This window comes from Mustela lutreola, chromosome 14 (assembly GCF_030435805.1).
Source record: "Mustela lutreola isolate mMusLut2 chromosome 14, mMusLut2.pri, whole genome shotgun sequence".
NCBI classification, from domain to species: domain Eukaryota; kingdom Metazoa; phylum Chordata; class Mammalia; order Carnivora; family Mustelidae; genus Mustela; species Mustela lutreola.
Window position 1 is genome coordinate 11,650,083 of NC_081303.1, and position 19,445 is coordinate 11,669,527.

Sequence of the window (19,445 nt, forward strand, 5' to 3'; positions counted from 1 at the left end):
GTGAGATTTGTGACGCAAAGGGACAGGGACATGTCTCGCTTCTCTCCTCACCCCAGGGGGTACAGAGGAGGCCACCGCAGTGTTGGGTCAGAGGCAGAGACAGAAAAGAACAGAAAAATGTCTCAGAAGTTCAGGCTCTGGCCTGGGTGGCTCAGTGGGTTGAAGCCTCTGCCTTTGGCTCAGGTCATGATCCCAGGGTCCTGGGATCGAGCCCTGCATCGGGATCTCTGCTCCTCAGGAAGCCTGCTTCCCTTCCTCTCTCTCTCTCTCTCTGCCTGCTTCTCTGCCTACTTGTGATCTCTGTCAAATAAATAAAATCTTTAAAAAAAAAAAAAAAAAGTTCAGCTCCAGTCTGGCCTGGCTCAGGTCGGCTCCATGGGCCCTCCCAACCGGTGGGGACTCCGTGACCCTGGTGCCCGGCAGGAAACACACTCATGGGTCCCTGAGTATCCATTTATAACTCTTTTCCTGTGACATTATACAATTTTAAGAGGATTTTGACAACTTTGGGGGAATGAGCAGAAGGGTGAGACCCAGAGGGGGACCAGCTCGTTGCTTGGTAGGGTAGATCACCCAGTGATGGTTGGTCCCTTCCACCAGTGGCACATTTGCCAACTCTGGCTGCCCACCCAGACGCCCCTGGAGCATTTGGGGCTCGTCTAGAGAGACTAGGAGAGCGCGTTGGGCTGGGGCCAGAGGTCCCGGGGTTGCTCCGAGGGCAGAAATACGTAATAGACACCAACGGAGCTCCCCAGTCTTTTCTGTTGGGCAGAGAGAAAGGCAAGGGGTCATAGGTACCTGAAGGGGACCCTCCTGGCAGTGAGCAAAGGCAACCATGGGAAAGGATCAGCCAGGCCTTTTCTGGAATCTTAACCAGCATGCAGATTTTCTCACTTCTCCAGAAGGACACACCTCTCTGTCTCTCTCGCTCTGTCTCGCTCGCTCGCACACAGACACGACTATCAGCTGGCTAAACTCTCGGGCTCCCTTCTGGTACTCATGTTAAAAATAGCGCTCCTGGGTGGCTCAGTCAGTTAAGCATCTGCCTTCGGCTCAGATGAGGACCTCTGGGTCCTGGGATCAAGTCCCGCATCGGGCTCTCTGTTCAGCGGGGAGTCTGCGTCTCCCTCTCCCTCTGCCCCTCCCCTTGCTTGTGCTCTCTCTCTCTTTCTCAAATAAATTAAAAATTGAAAAACTGTTCAACAGAAAGTGCTCAGTGCTGGTGGTCGGGGCAGTCTCAGGACTTGGTGCGTGTGGGAGAGGCCCAGGAGGGAACCACAGAGGAGGGTCCTCTATCCGCGGGGTCCCAGCTCACACTCAACACGTGGTGTCCCTTCTCTGGGTCTCCACAGGCTGTAGGGCTTGAACTGACCTCTGTCCCCGGGAAAGTACCTCCGAAACCCCGTCCCCAGGGGCGTGTCACCTCATGAGTCCTTTGGTGCGTCACCTTCACCATGACCTCTTTCTGTAGGTCGTAGCCCCTGGAGTCTGAAGACGCTAAATTCTTCACCTTCAGCTCCATTCTGAGTCCCTGGTAAGAGAAACACTTTGCCCTGAGTCACCCTGCGTTTCCGCACAATCCCTGCCCGGTCTCGCCCTTTTTCTGACCGTCCCGACGTAAGTCTCTTGCAAGTTTCCTGAGGACTGGGGTCCTGTGTCACCAGGGAGCCAACCCCCATGTAGGTCCTCTCTGGCACAGAAAGCTTCGGGGTGCCGGACCCAGAGAAACCCCACTGGAGGGCAATCTGGGATGGGGTGGTTCAGCGGGCAGGCATTGGTCTGCGGTCCTGAGTTCTGGGGCCCTGGGGGCTGTGGGGGCCTCGGTGGCCCGAGGTGGAAGGAATGGCGTTAGCAGCTGGGACTGGAGAGTTCTGGGTGTTGACCTGGGTTCTGTCACTGGCTCATGGTGCGTCCTGGGTCCTGACCTCTCCAGGCCCCCGTGTCCCCATCCACACCACGGAGCCAGCCGTGGCGGTGGTGTGAGGGGCCGTGGACCCTGTCCTCTGGGGCCCTTCCTGGACTGAGTGCTGGACCGTCCTCTAGCTCTTACCTTGTCCAGCTCTTCGCCCATTTGATTCGCTTCCGCCACCAGCGGCATCAGTTTGACATAGTCCTGGAACACAGCCAGCACGCTGGGGTCTGCGTTCCCGTCCCCGCGGCCCGCGGCCCCTAGGAGGACAGCACGTGCTCCTGAGCACTGGCCTCCTGTTCCGGGACACTTGTCAGCCGGGAGGGAATACATATGCTCCTCAGTCATTTGATTGTTCAACAAATGTCTGCATTTTAAAATTATAAGCATGTAATTTAAAAAAAACAAAAAACAAAACCAGGGACACCTGGGTGGCTCAGTTGGTGAAGGGTCAGCCTTCGGCTCAGGTCATGGTCTCAGGGTCCTGGGATCAAGTCCTGCGTCTGGCTCCCTGCTCAGCGGGAAGTTTGCTTCTCCCTCTGCCTGTCCCCACCCCATGCACGCTCTCTCTTTCTCTCTCAAATAAACAAAATCTTTAAAAACAAAACCAAGTGTGGAGAAGAACCACCACCTGACTCTCTTAAATGCCGACTCATCTCAACCCGTGAATCTCGGGGGCATCCCACAGGAATCTCCCCGCCTCTGGTTCCCATTCGTGGTCTCAGGGTCCTCGACCAAAGCGGCTTCAGATTGTTCCGGGAGGCAGGTTGGGAGCCTAAAACAGGGTTGGCCCCGTGAAGGTCTGGGGATTCCTCTTGAAGCTGCAGCTGGCCCGACAGGTAACCTGTTCTTACTTCCCTTCCTTGGGCGGCTTGCAGCTGGGGGTGCTGGAGATGGGGGCACAGCCAGTCCCCCTGCCACACCCAGGCTGACGCTCCCTTGTGTCAGCGACTCTCAGCTCTTTAGGGAAGGAGATGGAGTCACGTAAGAGAGTAACTAGATAAGACCAAGAAAGGGGAAAGATCTACCTGAAAGGTAAGATTTCAACTGAGAGTTGAAAGCTGAGAATGAGCCAAAGCAGCAAGGAAAAACTTCAAAGCCGTGGTAAGGAGTTTGGATTTTAGCCTTACACTGAGAAGTTGATGAACATTTTTCAACCTGAGAGTAACAGGCAAGAGAAGTCGGTAGCTTCCACAGAAATGGTAGCACAAGCAGACGGAAGAAAGGCGGACTGGATCGCGAAGTGAGGGAAGGGCGGAGGCCTAGGTTTGGGGCTTGAGCAATTCGCAATGTGGTAAATCCTGGGTATGAAAATAGGGTGCAGTGAGTGGTTGAGACATCCGTGGGACGTGCAGGTGATGGCATCGAGAAGGCACCTGAGTGAAGATACCAAGGAGAGAGCGAGTAGATAGCAAGACACAGAGCTGCTGAGGGTCATTTCCGTAAGATGGCACTGAGCACTGCTGGAGGCAGGATGAGGACCCGGGGAGCACCGTCTGGAGAAGTGCCCCATGGCTCAGATGAGGGGGAGCCAGGAAAGGGGATGTGGGAGAACCAGCCTCGAAGGGAACCAAGAGGGCATATTGTTCCAAGAGGAAAATAGTTCACAGGGGAGCATACTCAATGGTATAAAACGTTGCCACGATTTCAGTGAGATGGGTGTGGACAGGTGCCTACAGATCTAGAACACAGAGTGCACAGCATCTAGGAATGGTCGGGACGGAGGCCAGCCTGGAGGAGGCCAGGGTGTGCGTGGGAGATGAGAAAGTGGAAATAGCTGACTAGTTTTCTATTGAAGGGAACAAAAAACAATATGGCGGTAGCTAAAGGGGGATGGGTCAAGGTAGGGTTTTGTTTATTTTGATGGCAGAAGATAGTGGAGCATGTTTGTGTGATGGGAATGACCCACAGAGGGCATTTGATGGTACAGGGGAGGGGACCCTGCAGGGACAAATGCTTAAGAAGGTGCTGGGGTAGGGCTGTGCCTGGGTGGCTCAGCTAGTTAAGCATCTGCCTTTGGCTCAGGTCATGATCTCGGGGTGCTGGGATCGAGCCCCGTGTGGAGCTCCCTGCTCATTGTGGAGTCTGCTTCTCCCTCTCCCTCTGCTCCAGGGGATGGAATCCAGAGGAAAGATGGAGAAAAATGGGACATAAATATTATATTAGAAGGTTTCTGCACCAAGGGAAAACTAGACTAACCCCTGGGGCTTTGAACATGGAATTCATCACTAGGAACTCATGGTTTTGTGGGTATAGAAAAAGCTATCCGTATGTCTGAGGGAGATGTACATCTGTCTGTCCATAGAGCTATATCCATTTATCGATACAGCGGTCTGCACACCTAGCTCCACACACACACACACACAAACACATACACACATTTAAGTATATACACATACACAGGTATATGATAAAGCAAGTGTAGTAAATTTTGACACAGGAGCTCAGGGGTGTATGAGAGTTCTACACACGACTCTTGAAACTTTTCTGTATTCTCAAGAAACTGATTCAAAATTGAGAATCTTCCACACAGTTTCCCCGCCATGGCAAGAGGCTCCAGGGCAGGGGGGCAGAGCATGTCCAGCCACTGAGGACAGGTGGACTGGCCACAAGGCAGTGGGAATTGTGTCTGAGAGCCACACGGTGCCTGGTGGAGAGCAGGGGAAACTCGAGTAAAACCTCCAGAACGTGGAAATAAGGCTAAAGGAATGACTGTCCTTTAAATGTCCTAGCAGAGGGGCGCCTGGGTGGCTCAGTGGGTTAAAGCCTCTGCCTTCGGCTCAGGTCATGATCTCAGGGTCCTACTCACCAAGGAGCCTATTTTCCTTTCTCTCTCTCTGCCTACCTCTCTGCCTGCTTGTGATCTCTCTCTCTCTGTCAAATAAATAAATAAAATCTTTTTTTAAAAAAAAAATATCAGGGCGCCTGGGTGGCTCAGTGGGTTAAGCTGCTGCCTTCGGCTCAGGTCATGATCTCAGGGTCCTGGGATCAAGTCCCGCATCGGGCTCTCTGCTCAGCAGGGAGCCTGCTTCGCCCTCTCTCTCTCTCTGCCTGCCTCTCCATCTACTTGTGATTTCTCTCTGTCAAACAAATAAATAAATAAAATCTTTAAAAAAAAAAATATCATTAAAAATGTCCTAGCAGAGCCTTGGGTAGGGATTCTGATCCCCTAGGGGGATGTCCCTGTGTCCACTCACTGAGCTATTGGTTGGGGCCCTGACCCCCACTTTAGAGTAAAAAAGTCCACTTAACTTTTGACCCCCTCAAAACGTAGAAGACTTTTTGGCCAGAAGACTCAGCAGTGAGCAGTTGATTAACTAGTTAACTAAGTGTATTTTGTCTGTTCTATGTATTCTTACAACAATCCTGTGTTCTTACAATAAAGTACGCTAGAGAGAAGAAAGTCCTAAGGAAGAGGAAAGTACATTTACAGAACTATGCTGTATTTAAAAAAAAAAATCCACATGTAAGTGGACCCGTGCCATTCAACTCCTGTTGTCCAAGGGCCAGCGGGATACACCCGCCGCCTCCCTACTCCATTTATTAAAGAAGCAGTTTAACAAATTAAATATTAGACACGCCCTCTTTCTGCACGTATATGGAAATCCTATTTGAACGTTCCAAACATTGCACTTTGAAACAGTAAATGATTATTTTCTTAAGGGAGGCAGGAGAGCGCATAACAAAAGCAGTTGCTTTCCCATCAGTGCATGGAAGATGCTAGAAGGCAGGGCCCGGGGTTGCTCACCAAGCTTGTCTACGCTCACTCCCTCTGCAGCAGCTCTCTCCAGCTGGAAGAAGTCATAGTCAAACCTGCTCAAGTCTTCACTGCCTCGCTCTGCAGGAAACCCAATGTAGAGGTAGGCGCTGTTGGATCCCAAGATAAGGCGGTCCTAGGGAGGAGACACCTGGCTCAGGGGGAGAAGAGTGGAGACCAGGGGTGTGGGGTCAGCCTGCTCCAGGGGAAGCCAAGGCCCTAAGTCCAGTCTGGCTGTGTTAAATCACAAGACCTTCCTGAGTTCCCCCAAGAGGGAAGAGACCCAAGAACAGAGAGGAAGAGGTTGGCGTCTTGGTTTTGTGTGCGCGCTTTCATTTAGGACTTCTGCACCCCACACCCAGCTCTGACCCGGGGATCCCAGTGGGGACCAAACAGAGCTGGGTCCTCCCCTCTAGGACTTTACAGACCAATAGTGTAATAGCCTGAGAAAGAGGCTTGAATGAAAAGGGGGTGCTTCTGCAGAAGGGCGAGGGGACCTGCCATGTACCAGGGATCAGAGTGGTCCTCTCCCAAGGTGCACTATTTAAGCTAAGAGGTCAGGGGCGGTAAGTTTCAGCAAGGCGGGGAAGGCTGCTGTCAAACAGAGCCTGGGATGTTCCGAAGAACCAAGAGAAGGTCAGCATGACCTTCGCGCAGAGAAGTGAGACTGGAGGAGGCGGGGAGATGGGGCGGCTCACACAGGTGTCCCAAAGTGGGGTCACTGAAAATTTCCAGGATGGCGTGGTCCAATAGCTTGTCTAGAAGGTTCTCTGTGTTCATGGTGTGAGGAATGGGTTGAAGAGGGGATTGGGTCACAGGGAGGCTGGGGAGGGTCCCTGTGGTGCTGGGGACTCCGGCTGAGGCATGGGGAGGAGACGGAACGCCCAGGCTCTGCGAGTCCCTCCCTGTGGCAGGTTTTTTAAGAAGTCCAAGATGTCATAAAACGTTAGAGCTGGGAAGCGTCTTGATGAACTTTTAGTTCGCTCCTTTCTGTTTTATAGATGAAGTCCAGAGAAGCAAAGTGATTTGCCCAAGAACACACAGCGAGTGACTATCAGATCTCCCAACCCCGAGCCATGACCACGTCTATCATGACACTGTAGCAGAAGGACACGGGGTGGTTGGGGCCCAGCCCCCGCCCGGCCCCACCGCAGCGGGAGTGCGGAGGAACCTGTCGAGATCCTCCTCTCCTAACTCGAAGGTGGGACTTAGGGAATTCTGTGAGCCTGCAGGAAGGGTTACCAGGTGCTGCAGCTTGGTCTTGGCCACGATGGGCACCCCATTAACAACAACTTTGCATTGGCCGTGTGGTGTGACCATCACTGTCCCATCCAGATTGGTGAAGGAAGCGTGTTTATCTGAAATTCTAAAAAAGACAAGAGTTTGTCTAAGGAGCCACAACAGTGATGACTTTAGCGAACATTTCTGGTTGTTTGCCCTCTTTCCTGCTTCAGTAAGACCTCCAGTGGCAAAATTGTGTTTGAGGGGATGCTGGGGCAGGTGACTAATAATGACTGAAAATAATTCACATACCCCAGAGAACTTTAGATCCATTTCTGGGTCTTTTTATGCAAACCCAGCTAAAGACTTGGGGAACAATGTCAGAGGTACCAGACTGGCTGCCCCCAAGATATTATTTGTGTGCTGTGAATGACCAGTTTAACTGTTCTAGAATGTTCCTAGACTCCTTGGTTGTCATGGAATATTCTGGGTGTCGAGACACATGCACATCCATATTTCTTGTTTGCTCGGAGCCCAGGGGTCCTGCAGGAAAGGGTCTAACCTCGGATCATCTGGAATTTGGCCATTTATAGACCTGCAAAGGCCGCCAGGGGGGTCCCCCGGAGGAGTCAGGAAAAGGGACTTGGAGGCTGGCGGGGCAGGGTCCGCACAGACCCCCTCTCCTACTCTCCCTGCACTTTGGCTCGGGAGGGCTGAGGTACGTAAGAGCTGATTGAGCCTCCTGGCTGGAAATCCGTGGGCAGGCCACAGAGGTAGAGGACAGTTATGAGGTCACAGGGACCGCCATAGGGGGCAGGGGGCCTCCCTTTTTAGAGGCGATCACCTCAAAGGCTGGGCTTGCTCTCAGCCCAGTTGGTGAGGCAAAACGCTGAGCGCAGGGATCTGGGGTGCTGTCGCTTTGGTGGGTAAGACCAGAAAAGACATGAGACACTGGAGGTGGGCATCATCTACGTGGGTCCCCTCGTGCAGAATTCTTATACAGCGTCTGGCCACAGGTCTTCCTCTTAACTCCCCACATCCGAGCCGAGGAGACAAGTGGAGAGCAGCAGCAGGGATTTCAGTGAGGGCTTGAAAGCCCTTACGAGGCTTTCTTCCCCAAGCCCTGAAGTGGATCCCAAGAACAATCTGGCACTTTCTTATTTGGGGTGGTCTAGCCGGCTCTGTGGCCTGACCCGGTGATGACCAGACCAACATGGAGGCTCTCCTGTGGGCTGACTGGTCACGGCTCTCGCCTTCTGGGCAAAGATGGCTCTTGGAGACTTACCCCAAGCCCTGAAGAAGGATGGCATTCGATGGAGCGCGACCAGCGTCACATGAGCCTTGAAAAGAATGAGGAGAATTGGTCTGTCAGTGTGTTGGGATTTGACCTTGATGGAGGATCATGTTGCACATTGGGCCATGCCATTTCATCTCCTAGAGGATCGTGCAAGGGTTTTGCCCCCACTAGGGTTTTCAGCCAGAAGTCCTTGCACACCACGCTGCCTTAGGGATAATTGTTTTACCTTCCGCCCTTTTTGGGAGATATTCCTAACTTTTTTCAAATTCCACCTTACTGGTAGGAATTCTGGGGGAAGAAACTATTGCATCTGGGCCTTGGGAGATGGGCTGAAGCCTGGTTTCCAGGTCTGGTCTGTGACATTCTGTCTCTGTCCTGTTACTGACCCCTGGACAGAGCCCAGAACACCACTCTGGCCCTCCTGGGGGGCTGCCCCCCACTTCCATCCTGCATGATCCCCCTCCTGTCCTGGGGTGCGCATAGGGCCAGGGTGTGGAAAGCCTATGGTTACTATGAAATCGATGCCATTTTCCAAAGTTTGAATAGATTAATAAAAAAAAATGTGGTCTACACACCTAATGGACTATTACTCAGCCTTCAAAGGGAGGGAAGGAGATCTGACACCTGCTACAATAAAAAAAGGAACCTCAAGGACATTATGCTAAGTGAGACATACCGTCACAGACCGACAGAGATGGTACAATCCCACTCACACGGGGGCCTAGAGTAGTCCTAAGCGCAGCGGGTGGGGCAGGGCTGCTGAGAGTTGTTGATTGGGGACAGTGTTTCGGTTTGAGGAGAGGGAAGGTTCTGGAGACGGATCGGGGGCGATGGATGCAGAGTACTGTGAATGCACCAATGTCCCTGAACTACTTAACAACGGTCAGCATGGGGAGCTCTGTGTTGCATGTATTTACCGCAAAAAGAGAGATTCCAAAGGAACAGAAACATCCTTGTGAAGCAAGAAGCAGGGGCAGGTGCAGAGGGGGTCGGGGTCGGGGGAGGAGGTGGCGAGTACCAGTCTGAATGAAGAACTTGAGAACGCCCGTGAGCTGCGGGTCCTCGTTGACGTTGAGGAGGTGAGGGAAGGTCTCGGTCATCTGCCGCTCCTGGAGGAGACACAGAGAGGTCCCAGGGCTCGCACGCTCAGGAGAGAGTAGCATTCCTGTCCTATCCACTTGCTCCCAAAGCCAGTGGTCCATGCATCCCGTCAAATTACCCAGTAAAGCGAATCCAGACGAGGGAGGCCGAGGGAGGCTGGGGGCTCGTCTGGGCAGGGGTGAGACCCTTGGCAGGTCAGTCGTCAGGGGCTGAGTTCATCTGTTGCAAAGTGTAGCCAATCCCCAGCTCTGCTCCCCGTTCCCGGCTGCCCTGCATCGGCCCCTTCCACCCTGACCTCTCCTTCCTGCCCTGCGCCCCCTCCCCCCATACCGCACCCCCTGCCATCTCCAGGCCCCAGGCGGCTGCCTCCCCCCCCTCATCCTTCCCCAGGCCGCAGCTAAGCCTGTTCCCCTACATCCCACGCTCCCCCTACTGGTCATCAGATGTTGATGACAAATGTGACGGCTGTAGGACTCTCCTGGTCACCTGAGCGCATTTCATCCCTGAGTGCAGTACTGATCGGTCTTGGCCTTCTAGAGGATCGATAGACCTGGACTGTGCCGTGAAGGCACAAGGAAAACTTTTAAATCTTGAAATTCAGATAGAGAGTAAGGAGGGTCAGATCCTTTTCTGTTGTTACTGTCCCCACCTCTGGAACCCTTGGGCCCTAACTCGGCCTGGCCTCCCAGTGCTGCAGACCCCCCGACCCCAACTGCACCCTCTGAGCCTGAGGCTCACCTCTATTCCAGTCTTCACGAGCCTTTTGGAAGGCCGGCCGGGCTTACGCCACCTCTCCCCAAGGGCTCTGTGCCTAGTCCCTGACTTGGGGTTCATGCAGAGCCTGTGACTTTGGGGCCCAGGTCATGGCGGGAGTGTGCCGTGGATGTGGGACTAAGCGGGCATCTCCCCGACCCACGTGTGAAAGTCACAGGACAACCCACTTAGGATCTGATACCGGCAGTGAACGTCACGCTAGACACCGGGGTTCAGGGCATCATACCATCCCCATAAGACAGTTCATGGTCCTCAAATTCTCCGCAAACTGTAATTATGGGCAGCCTTGGATCTACCCTCAGCCTCACTCATCAACCCTCTTGGCTTGTCTCTTGTCCCTGCTTGTCTCTTGTCCTTGACCCAGCCCCCCTTATGATCCACCTGAGCGTGCTGCCCAGGCGGCCGTGCGCATCTGGGAACGGGGTGAGGATCCTCGCCAGGGGCTGGCCTCCGCAGGTGGAGGCAGCGAGGCTCACCTGGGCGATGGCCAGATACCGCTGCTGCCACTCTTCCCGAGCCTGCTGCAGCTGGTGTGCCCAGGTCGGCTGGCCTGTCTGCGGCCTGGGACCCTGTTCGGCCAGCAGACAGGGCGGCCACTCTGGAAGGGGAGGAGGCATTTCAGCAACAGTTGTGCAATATCAAAGGCGAGGAGCAGAATAACTAAAAACCAGCTGGGTGTGCCGTGAGTGTTTCTGCTGCCCCCACGGGTGCTGCCGTTAAGGTTTCTGGAGAGTTGAACATCATTTAACTGCATGAGGCCATCAGTAGAATCAACGTCAGGTGGCCACCGTGCAATTCTGGGAAGGAAAGAGTCTTCTCGGGAGAAACCATGGCTTCAGAACAAAAATGGTAATAAAAATGAGACTGAAAATGACCCTCCAGGAAGGGCAGGGCCCTTTATTTCTTACAATTGCATGGGACTCTGCATTTGCCTCAAAATAAAGGCCAAAATGTCCCTGGAGGCTGCCCTGGGCTAGGGCTCCAGTGATTCCAATCAGGTGTCCCCCACCCCAAGCCCCATGCTGAGCCTGCAACCGGTCCCTCCCGCCATCCTGCTCCCGGCCTTCCTGCTGCTGGCCTGGACCCAGACTCCGTTTACCTGCCGTCCTGGAATTTCCGTGTGCAAGCAGCGCTTTGCTGTTCTCTGCCTTTGACTCTCTCATCAGCATCGAGGTGTTGACCACAGCTTTATTCTGGATCTTTTTAGCCCTTCCGTGTGCAAAGAAGAACACACAATGAGGCCCTGGGCCACTTTGCAGGGCGCCGGCCAGAAATGGGCAGAGCTAACACATTCCTGACTCGCTCTGCCTCTGAAATTCGAGCTTGACTGCGGATCCTGGGCTTTGGTTGGCTAACTGTGGTCACCTTACTTCTTTCAGTGAGGAAGGGACGGGTTTCTAAGGCTTGGCCCCCAAGGCCCATGGCCCCATGGCAGAGCCAGGCTGTGAGCCCAGGACTTTGGGCTACTGTTTTCTCCTTCCTCCGCATCACATGGTCTCTCGTGTGAAATCTGCCGGCAACAGATTTGCATCTAGTGAGCGGAGAGACCAAGTCGACCCAAAGACGTGAGCTCGCAGTGCAGATGCTGGAAGAAACATCTAACGGTGTGACACAGTCTCTAGGCTGCTCCGTGAAGGGAGACGCTAGTCTGTGTCCTTGCAATGCAAGCCTCCTTCCCTACCAGGGGCCACTACTGCGCGGGACAGTGACCACTGCGGTTTTGAGCAGCCGCCCCGTGTCAGGCATGGCTCATGCCTGATCTCTTGGGTTCTTCACCCCGACTCTGATGAGAAATCGCGTCCCTCCGTAAGGGAGGCCGCGGAGGGGTGGGAGGCCCAGAATCCCAAGGTCCCGTCTGACCCTGACAGGTGGGTCCCGGTGGGGGCTTCTCGGTGTCTGCCACGCAAAAGGGGTGGAGGGCTGCTCCTTAGAGGCTCCCTTGCCCCGCACCCTCATCTTCCTCAAAAGGGTCTGGAGAAGCAGGATCCAGATTGCCTGCCTCAAAAAGCAGGAACCTGTCTGGGCCGCAGCCTCCTGCCCAGGCCCCGGCTGTAGACTTGCTCCCCGGCCCCGCTGGACAGAAGGAACCCGGCGATGACGGCCCCTCCCCGGGGGGAGATGCTGGTGACCATCTGCTCTGAGAGGATCATCCGTATGCGTGGGGCCTGGAGAAATGAGAACCGGCCCAGGGGAAAGCCGCGCCTCCCATGTTACTAGCGTTAAGAGCCCCTGCCTGCCTTTCTCTGTGCTCCCTGTGAGCCACGTGACAAGGGGAGAAATGTGTGAAGGGCCATGCCACTCGGCGGGAAAATACAGGGAGACTGACGTCAATCACATCAGGATTGGCATCGGTCCATCTCCATTGTTTGGAGCCCCCGGTGCCTCTCCCAGGCAGAGCTGGAGCAACCGAGTGACAGGCTCAGGGGGGCCCCGGGTCCCCCAGGAAGCATTCTGTCCTGCCTCCTCCCAGACCTCTTCCCCAGCTGCCAACCCATTGGGTGGAAGGGTACTGGAAGAATCTGGCAGATTCAGAACCGGGAGCCACGCGGGATAGTAGACACTCATACCCGTACCTTTCCGCGTATCTTAGTGTGGACAAAGTTTCTTCGTAGCAGAGGTCAGCTGGGCTTATGGCTGCGATCTGTAAAGAACGGCCTCTCAGCCTGAGCGATTTTAGAGGGGTCTGTTGTAGTGGCTAACGTTCATAGAATATCTTGTGATTTACACTATTGCTCGAGCTTTACAACTTGGAAAACACACGCGACCCACATTTACAGCCTATGTCGACTTCACATATACCCCCCAACACACACACACACACAGAGGCAGCTCACGGACCTCAGATACACGACACAAACACAGGACATGTCTTCCCAACACACAGCAACACTGTCGAGGGAATACAGTTAGTAGATCCACTTTAGATTATTTCTAAAGCAAAGGAAATGTGAAGATACTTGTGCCAGAAATAGGATCGGAGCATAGAGGACCAAGCGGTTGGATGTTGGCTTTGCAGGTGCTCTTTGAGGAACGTCCAACCTCCTCCCGACCACATCTACCTCTGTTAAAGCATCGTAGCGCCTGAGTCAGGGCCTTACTCCACAGACCCGCAAGTCCACCAGTGTTTGCACACACTGGCTCAGACCTGCTGCACTTGACTTTGTAGTCTAATGTTCTGAGCATCTTACGGGCCCTTTTTAAATTCCAGGTTCTTGGGGGATGTTCCCATTGAGGCCCATGGGCAGATAGACAGCCAGAAAAACGTTACAATATTTTTAAACGCTGCAAGGCTCAGTGGTAGAGAATAAGGATGTCTTCTGCTGTGAATTTAGGACAGTGTGCACAGAACCGGCCGGGCAGTGAGCATTTCTCTCCCAACCGGGACAGCAGGCAGGAGGCAGGCAGAGTTGGTCCTTCCCACACCTGGAGCCAAATGGCAGAGAATCCCGATTCTAACACATTCTACATTGTACCCACTTGGCCAGCATTCATTAGGAAGACTCTGGAGTCTCCGCTAAGGTGACACAGTTCAGCTCCTCTCCAGCTTAAACACCTGCCTTGTGTCACATGGTCACACATGATCAGACAGACTTCTAGTCCTGCCCTGAAATGACCCCCAATTTAGAATAGTACGACCATCTCAGTGTGATTTGAAAACTCATATGTTTCTTCTGGATAATAATAGTAATGTTCCATGTAGAGAACCTGAAAACTACAGAAGAGAATGAATAAAAAACAAAAATGAGCAATATTTGAACATTGCAGTAGAGAGAGTTCCAGGAGTCACGAGCAAGGGAAGAATGTGTTACATATATGCAAAGTGTGACGTCACAGTACACAGAGCGTAATTGTGACAGGAACAGTGACGACAACAGCAACCGCCAAGTCAATCTCACACGCTGCAAGAAAGTCACTTTACCAAAGCGGTTCTACTGTTTCCGCCCAGAGCTGGCTGGAGAAGTTTGGTCAGGACGGAGTCTCTGTAGGGAACGTGCAAAACTCTCTTCCCCATGGCGGCGTCAGCCAAGGCACTTAATGAAAAAGGAAATACAAAAGAACAGATAAAAAAAAATAGGTCAAGAAGAAATCTGTCTCCTCAGGAATAAGTCAGAAACACCCGTCCGATCCTGTCTTTGACCCCATAAACCTGAGCCATGACTAAATAATATCCACTGGTTGAGACACTTTCTGTATGACGATGTTGCAGCAAGATGGCGACCCACATGGGCCACCAGCTCCCTCTCTGAGCTCATGACAGAGAGATGTCCCTGACAGAGAGATGGTGACAGACAGGGAAGCCTAGATCTGAGGAGCAGACATGCTAAATTTTGTGAGGAAAACCGGAGGAACCTGCAGGCTGTTGTAAATCTGTGTATAAAGAAGAGTTTCAGTCTGAGGAAGAGGGCACCAGCTAGAAGTGTAAAGACCAGAATGGGGAAAGGGGTTAAGTCCTCTTCTTGCTTTTCTCTCATTCTGCCCTCAGAAGAGCCCATAAAGTTAGGACCCCTGTATGACAAGGCACCAGAAAAAGTGTGAATAAGTCAATGTGCCAGTCCCCACCCCACTCCAGGGGACTGCAGACACTGTGGTGTTGTCCCTGACCAGAGCGGGCAGGAGAAGGGACGCAATCCTATTGATGGGAAATTATAATCACCAACAGTGACAAGGAATTTAGAGAATGAATCTAGAAGACTGGAGAAAGAAACAAAATGATCTGCTGGGAAGAAAGAAATACAGTAACTGAAATGAAAAATACAATGGACAGGTTTAACAGCAAGTTAGACACTGCTATAACTGGAATTAATGAACTAGATAGTTCAAAAGAGATGAGCTGGATTGCAGCCCAGAGACCTCCAGAGATGGCAAACAATCGAGGAAGGTTAAGAGTCTTGGAGGACAGGTGAGAAGATTTAAATGGTCTGATCGAAGTTCCAGAAGAGAAGAGAGAAAATAAATGGGCAGACAGTGCATGAGAAGTACTGGCTGAGAGCTTTCCAGTCCTGATGAAAATCACTAATCTACAGAGCTATGGAAGCCAGGGAATTCCAAGCAGAATAAATAAATTCACACTCAGGTGCAACATAATGAAATTGGAGAACATCAAAACAAAAGAGCTTATAAGCAGCTAAAGGGAAAGATTGATTTTCTTCAAGGAAATAGCCATTAGACCACCAGCAGAAAACAGGAAACTGCAGCCTTAATAGCTGAAAGAAAATACTGCACATCTGGAATTATATACCCAGCAAAATTACCTTTCAAGCATGAGGTGAAATAAACACATTTCAACAAAACCAGAATTTGCCATCAGCAGGTGATCACTCAAGGAAATTCTATAGACTGTTCTTCCACCAGGAGGAAACTGATCTCAGCATCTCTGAGGTTTAAGAAGGCATGAGTAATTTAAAGAGTGAACACTGTGTAAAATAGAAATAGTAATGTCTTTGGGGTTAAAGAAGAGTAGAATTAACATACATAACAACGATCACAAATGTAGGCTGGAGATCCTTGTATTATCCAGGAAGAGGATGAAGCATTTATTAATATTTAGACTTTGACCAGTTGAACATATTAAAAAGTTAAATAAAATATATAGAATTTTGGGCTGTGACAGAGGTAGCACAGGAAATCCACCAAGGAAAGGAGGAACTGTTCAACAAGTGTAACTGGAAAAATTGGTAATCTGTAAGGAAAAAATAACAAAAAGGATGCCTATCTTAAACTATGCACAGACATCAACTCCAGATGGATAGGAAATTAAGCAAAACGTAGGGAGATACCTTTTGGACTCTTCTTTAACAAGGCACAAGAAATGCAAAACAAAAACCATTACCATGATTTCTGCTCATCAACAGATACCTTAAAGTGAAAAGACAAGCTACCTGCTGGGAAAAGATTTATTATATACCTGAGGAAAGAGTAATATGAAATACATAAAAAATGCCTAAAAATCAATAAAAAGACAGTAACTGGCAAACATAAGGTATTTTGAGAGAAGACATATTGCCAGTAAACATACCAAATGCTGCTCAAACTTGCTAATAACCAGGAATATCCAGACCATGGGTAGACCATTTAATCAGAAAATATCAAGAAATGTGACAATATTAAGTCTTAGAAAAGATGTGGCTCAGTGGGATATTTTATACATTGCTGCTGGGAGTATAAATTGCCCCAGACTCTTGGAAAATAATCTGTCCCCACTGTCAAAAGTTAGGTACTGAAAAAAAAAAAAAAAGCAGCTATTGCACACAACCTTACAAACAACGCAACAATTTCAGTCCTTTGTCTGTACTCAAGAGAAACTTTAATATATTGATACCCAGTGACTTGTACAAGAATGTTCCAAAACCTGGAAACAACCGAAATGCCAAACCAAAAGGAGAACAAATGAATAAATCATGGCATATACCCATAATGAAATACTATATCATAATGAAAAAGAAGTAACAACTTCTACTACCATAGGGAGTCTTATAGACACAATGTTTAGTGACAGAATAGAAGGCAATTAACCAAAGCCACACATAACATGGACACTTATTGTTAATAATGTTGGATGCAAAAGCCAATCCCAGCAATTCTACTCCCGATGTATCCTTGAGGAGAATAAGAAATTATTTTCCCCAAAGCGTATGTACAAGAATGTTCACAGCAACATTATTCATAATGGTCAAAACCTGGATACAAACGAAATGTCCATCAATGGAAGAAGGGATAAATGAATTGTGGTATATTTTCTGCTATGGAATCCTACATAGCAATGAAAAAGAGTGAATACATTACATGAGAAACATGGCTTAGTCTCACAGACGCAGTCCTTAGTGAAATAAGCCAGATGCAGAAGTGGGTGACCTCTTATAAATGGTCACATTTAGATGAAAATCAAGATAGTTTTAGGAAAAACCAATTTTTAGTAGCAAAGGCCAGTTTCTTTCGGTGGGAGTAAAAGCTAGGGGGAGGATACGAGGGAACTTTCTGGGCTTTGGGCATGTCCTATATCTTGAGCTTGGTAGTAATCATGTAGATATATACATATAAAAATTCACCAAACTGAACATTTAAGATTGGTGTACTTCACATAATTTATACTTTGATCATTTAAAAAAGAACAAGATCTAAAAACCTATAATATTTTACCTTTTTTGTACATTTCTGAAATGAGTGTCACAAACTTAATAGTCAGAAGTGAGAAAACAAGAAAGGGAGTGAGGCACAGAGAGAGGAAAAACAAAATCCAAGATGGTGGCTACCTCTAAGGAGAGCGTAGCGGAGAAATAACAACTCTTTCTTGGGTTGGGTGGTGACCTTAACTGGTGTTCTTAGTTTTATTAAAAAGCAATACGTTGGGGCACTGGGGCAATACGTTGGGGCACTGGGGTGGCTCAGTTGTTAAGCGTCTGCTTTAAGCTCAGGTCATGATCCCAGGGTCCTGGGATCAAGTCGCACATCAGGTTCCCTGCTGGGAAGGAAGCCTGCTTCTCCCTCTCCTGCTCCCCCTGCTTGTGTTCAGTCTCTCACTGTGTTTCTCTCTGTCAAATAAATAAAATCTTTAAACAACAACAACAACAACATCAACATCAACAATAAGAACAATATGTTTAAAATAAAATATATAGGAGGACCAGGTATGAACCAATGATGACAGTGGGTCATGAACCGAGGTCTATGATTAATCTGATTTTTAAAAATTTCTGAGGACATTTTTACAGCAGAAATAAATACCCATGCATCAATTATTTACCTGATAACATTTCCTAAATTGGTTAAGCTTAAGTTAACTCGTGATCCTTCCCTCAGTCTGTCTCCTTCAGATCCTGAAGATTTCTGCCTTTCACTTCCTGCTAAATCCACCAAATTAATACTGGACTGCTTGGTGAGGTGTCTGTCTAGGAAAACCTGTAGGAAAGCACCACAAGTCGTGCTATTAGAGTGGTAGCAGGCTACATATGAAGTCCATCTCGTTCACACTTTAAAACAAACTGAAGGTTTTAGAAGAGGGGGTGGGGGGACTGGTGAGCCCGGTGATGGGTATTAAGGGGGGGGCACGGATTGCATGGAGCACTGGGTGTTATACACAAACAATGAATCATGGAACATGACATCAAAAACTAATGGTGTCCTGTATGGCGACTAACATAACATAATAAAAAAATTCTTGGAATTAAAATTTTTTCCCTAATTGTACTTCACACTCAAAAATATATAATAAAATTTACAAATTAAAAGACTACTTCGGGTACCTGGGTGGCTCTGCCAGTTAAGCACCGACTCTTGGTTTCAGCTCAGGTCATGATCTCAAGGTTGTGGGAGCTAAGCCCCATGTCGGACTACCTGCTGGTGAAGGAGTCTGCTTAAGATTCTCTCTCTCTACCTCCGCCCCTCCACCTCCTGCTCACCTTTCTCTCTCTCTCTCTCTCAAAAAAAGGGCTGTCTTCTTTACAGGGACATTTCACATTAATAAATCATCAGGCTCAAATATCTGTCTCAGTTTCTCCTTCTCAATTTTGCAAAGCTATTTCCAGTGGTATATTAGATCCCATTTACTGCTCTAGTATTTCTGTGATCAAACATTTGAATACTGGGAAATCTGCAAAATAAGGAACTGTTCGGGACAGTGTGGTCATGCAGGGAGGGAAAAAGAACGTGGATTTTAGAATGTGACAGATCCCTTGTTGGTTACATGACTGTGAGAACTAGCTTTTCAGAATTGCAACTGTCTTAATTGGAAAACAGGGATCATGGCATATTATTTGGGTGTTAGGAGGGTAACAGATAAGAGAAGTAACGGTTCTAGCCATGCCCTGCATACAGTAACAGATGTTAATATCATTACACCAATAGTGAGCGAGCGTAATGCTAGATCGCTACGTACATGTTTTTCAGTGGATTTCTTCCTTTGCCTCTAAAACATCAAGTTAAAAAAGGGCAAACCATATGTAAAGTCTATGAATGTTACTAACATAAAATCATCTGAATAGTACTTAAAGTTTATGACAATCTTTATTTTTTTTTACTTAAAAAAAAAAAAGGATGGGGCACCTGGGTGGCTCAGGGGGTTAAAGCCTGTGCTTTTGGCTCAGGTCATGATCCCAGAGTCCTGGGATCGAGCCCCGCATCCGGCTCTCTGCTCAGCAGGGAACCTGCTTCCTCCTCTCTCTCTGCCTGCTTCTCTGCCTACTTGTGATCTCCGTCTGTCAAATAAATAAATAAAATCTTAAAAAAAAAAAAAGGATGTATTTATCTGAGAAAGTGTGCACTCATGAGAGAGGTGGGAGGGGCAGAGAGAGAGAGAGGGAGAATCTTAAGCAGACTCCCTGCTGAGTGTGGTGCCCCACACGGGGCTGGATCTCACAACCTTGAGATCACGACCTGAGCTGAAACTAGGA

At 49.7% G+C, this 19,445-nt stretch overlaps 1 protein-coding gene across 1 annotated transcript in view; it reads right to left on the reverse strand.

The window, feature by feature from the left end:
• The window catches only part of LOC131815279 (kinesin-like protein KIF28P), a 60,914-nt gene that overhangs the window by 10,031 nt on the left and 31,438 nt on the right, over positions 1 to 19,445 (reverse strand). Inside the window, exons 6-15 of the mRNA XM_059147011.1 lie at positions 17,801 to 17,955; positions 13,979 to 14,090; positions 12,633 to 12,700; positions 11,184 to 11,268; positions 9,203 to 9,284; positions 8,173 to 8,227; positions 6,909 to 7,032; positions 5,658 to 5,802; positions 2,051 to 2,169; positions 1,424 to 1,531 (exon numbers count right to left, since the gene is read on the reverse strand). Of these exons, the coding sequence (XP_059002994.1) occupies positions 1,424 to 1,531; positions 2,051 to 2,169; positions 5,658 to 5,802; positions 6,909 to 7,032; positions 8,173 to 8,227; positions 9,203 to 9,284; positions 11,184 to 11,268; positions 12,633 to 12,700; positions 13,979 to 14,090; positions 17,801 to 17,955 (1,053 nt within the window). The remainder of the gene's footprint in view (positions 1 to 1,423; positions 1,532 to 2,050; positions 2,170 to 5,657; positions 5,803 to 6,908; positions 7,033 to 8,172; positions 8,228 to 9,202; positions 9,285 to 11,183; positions 11,269 to 12,632; positions 12,701 to 13,978; positions 14,091 to 17,800; positions 17,956 to 19,445) is intronic.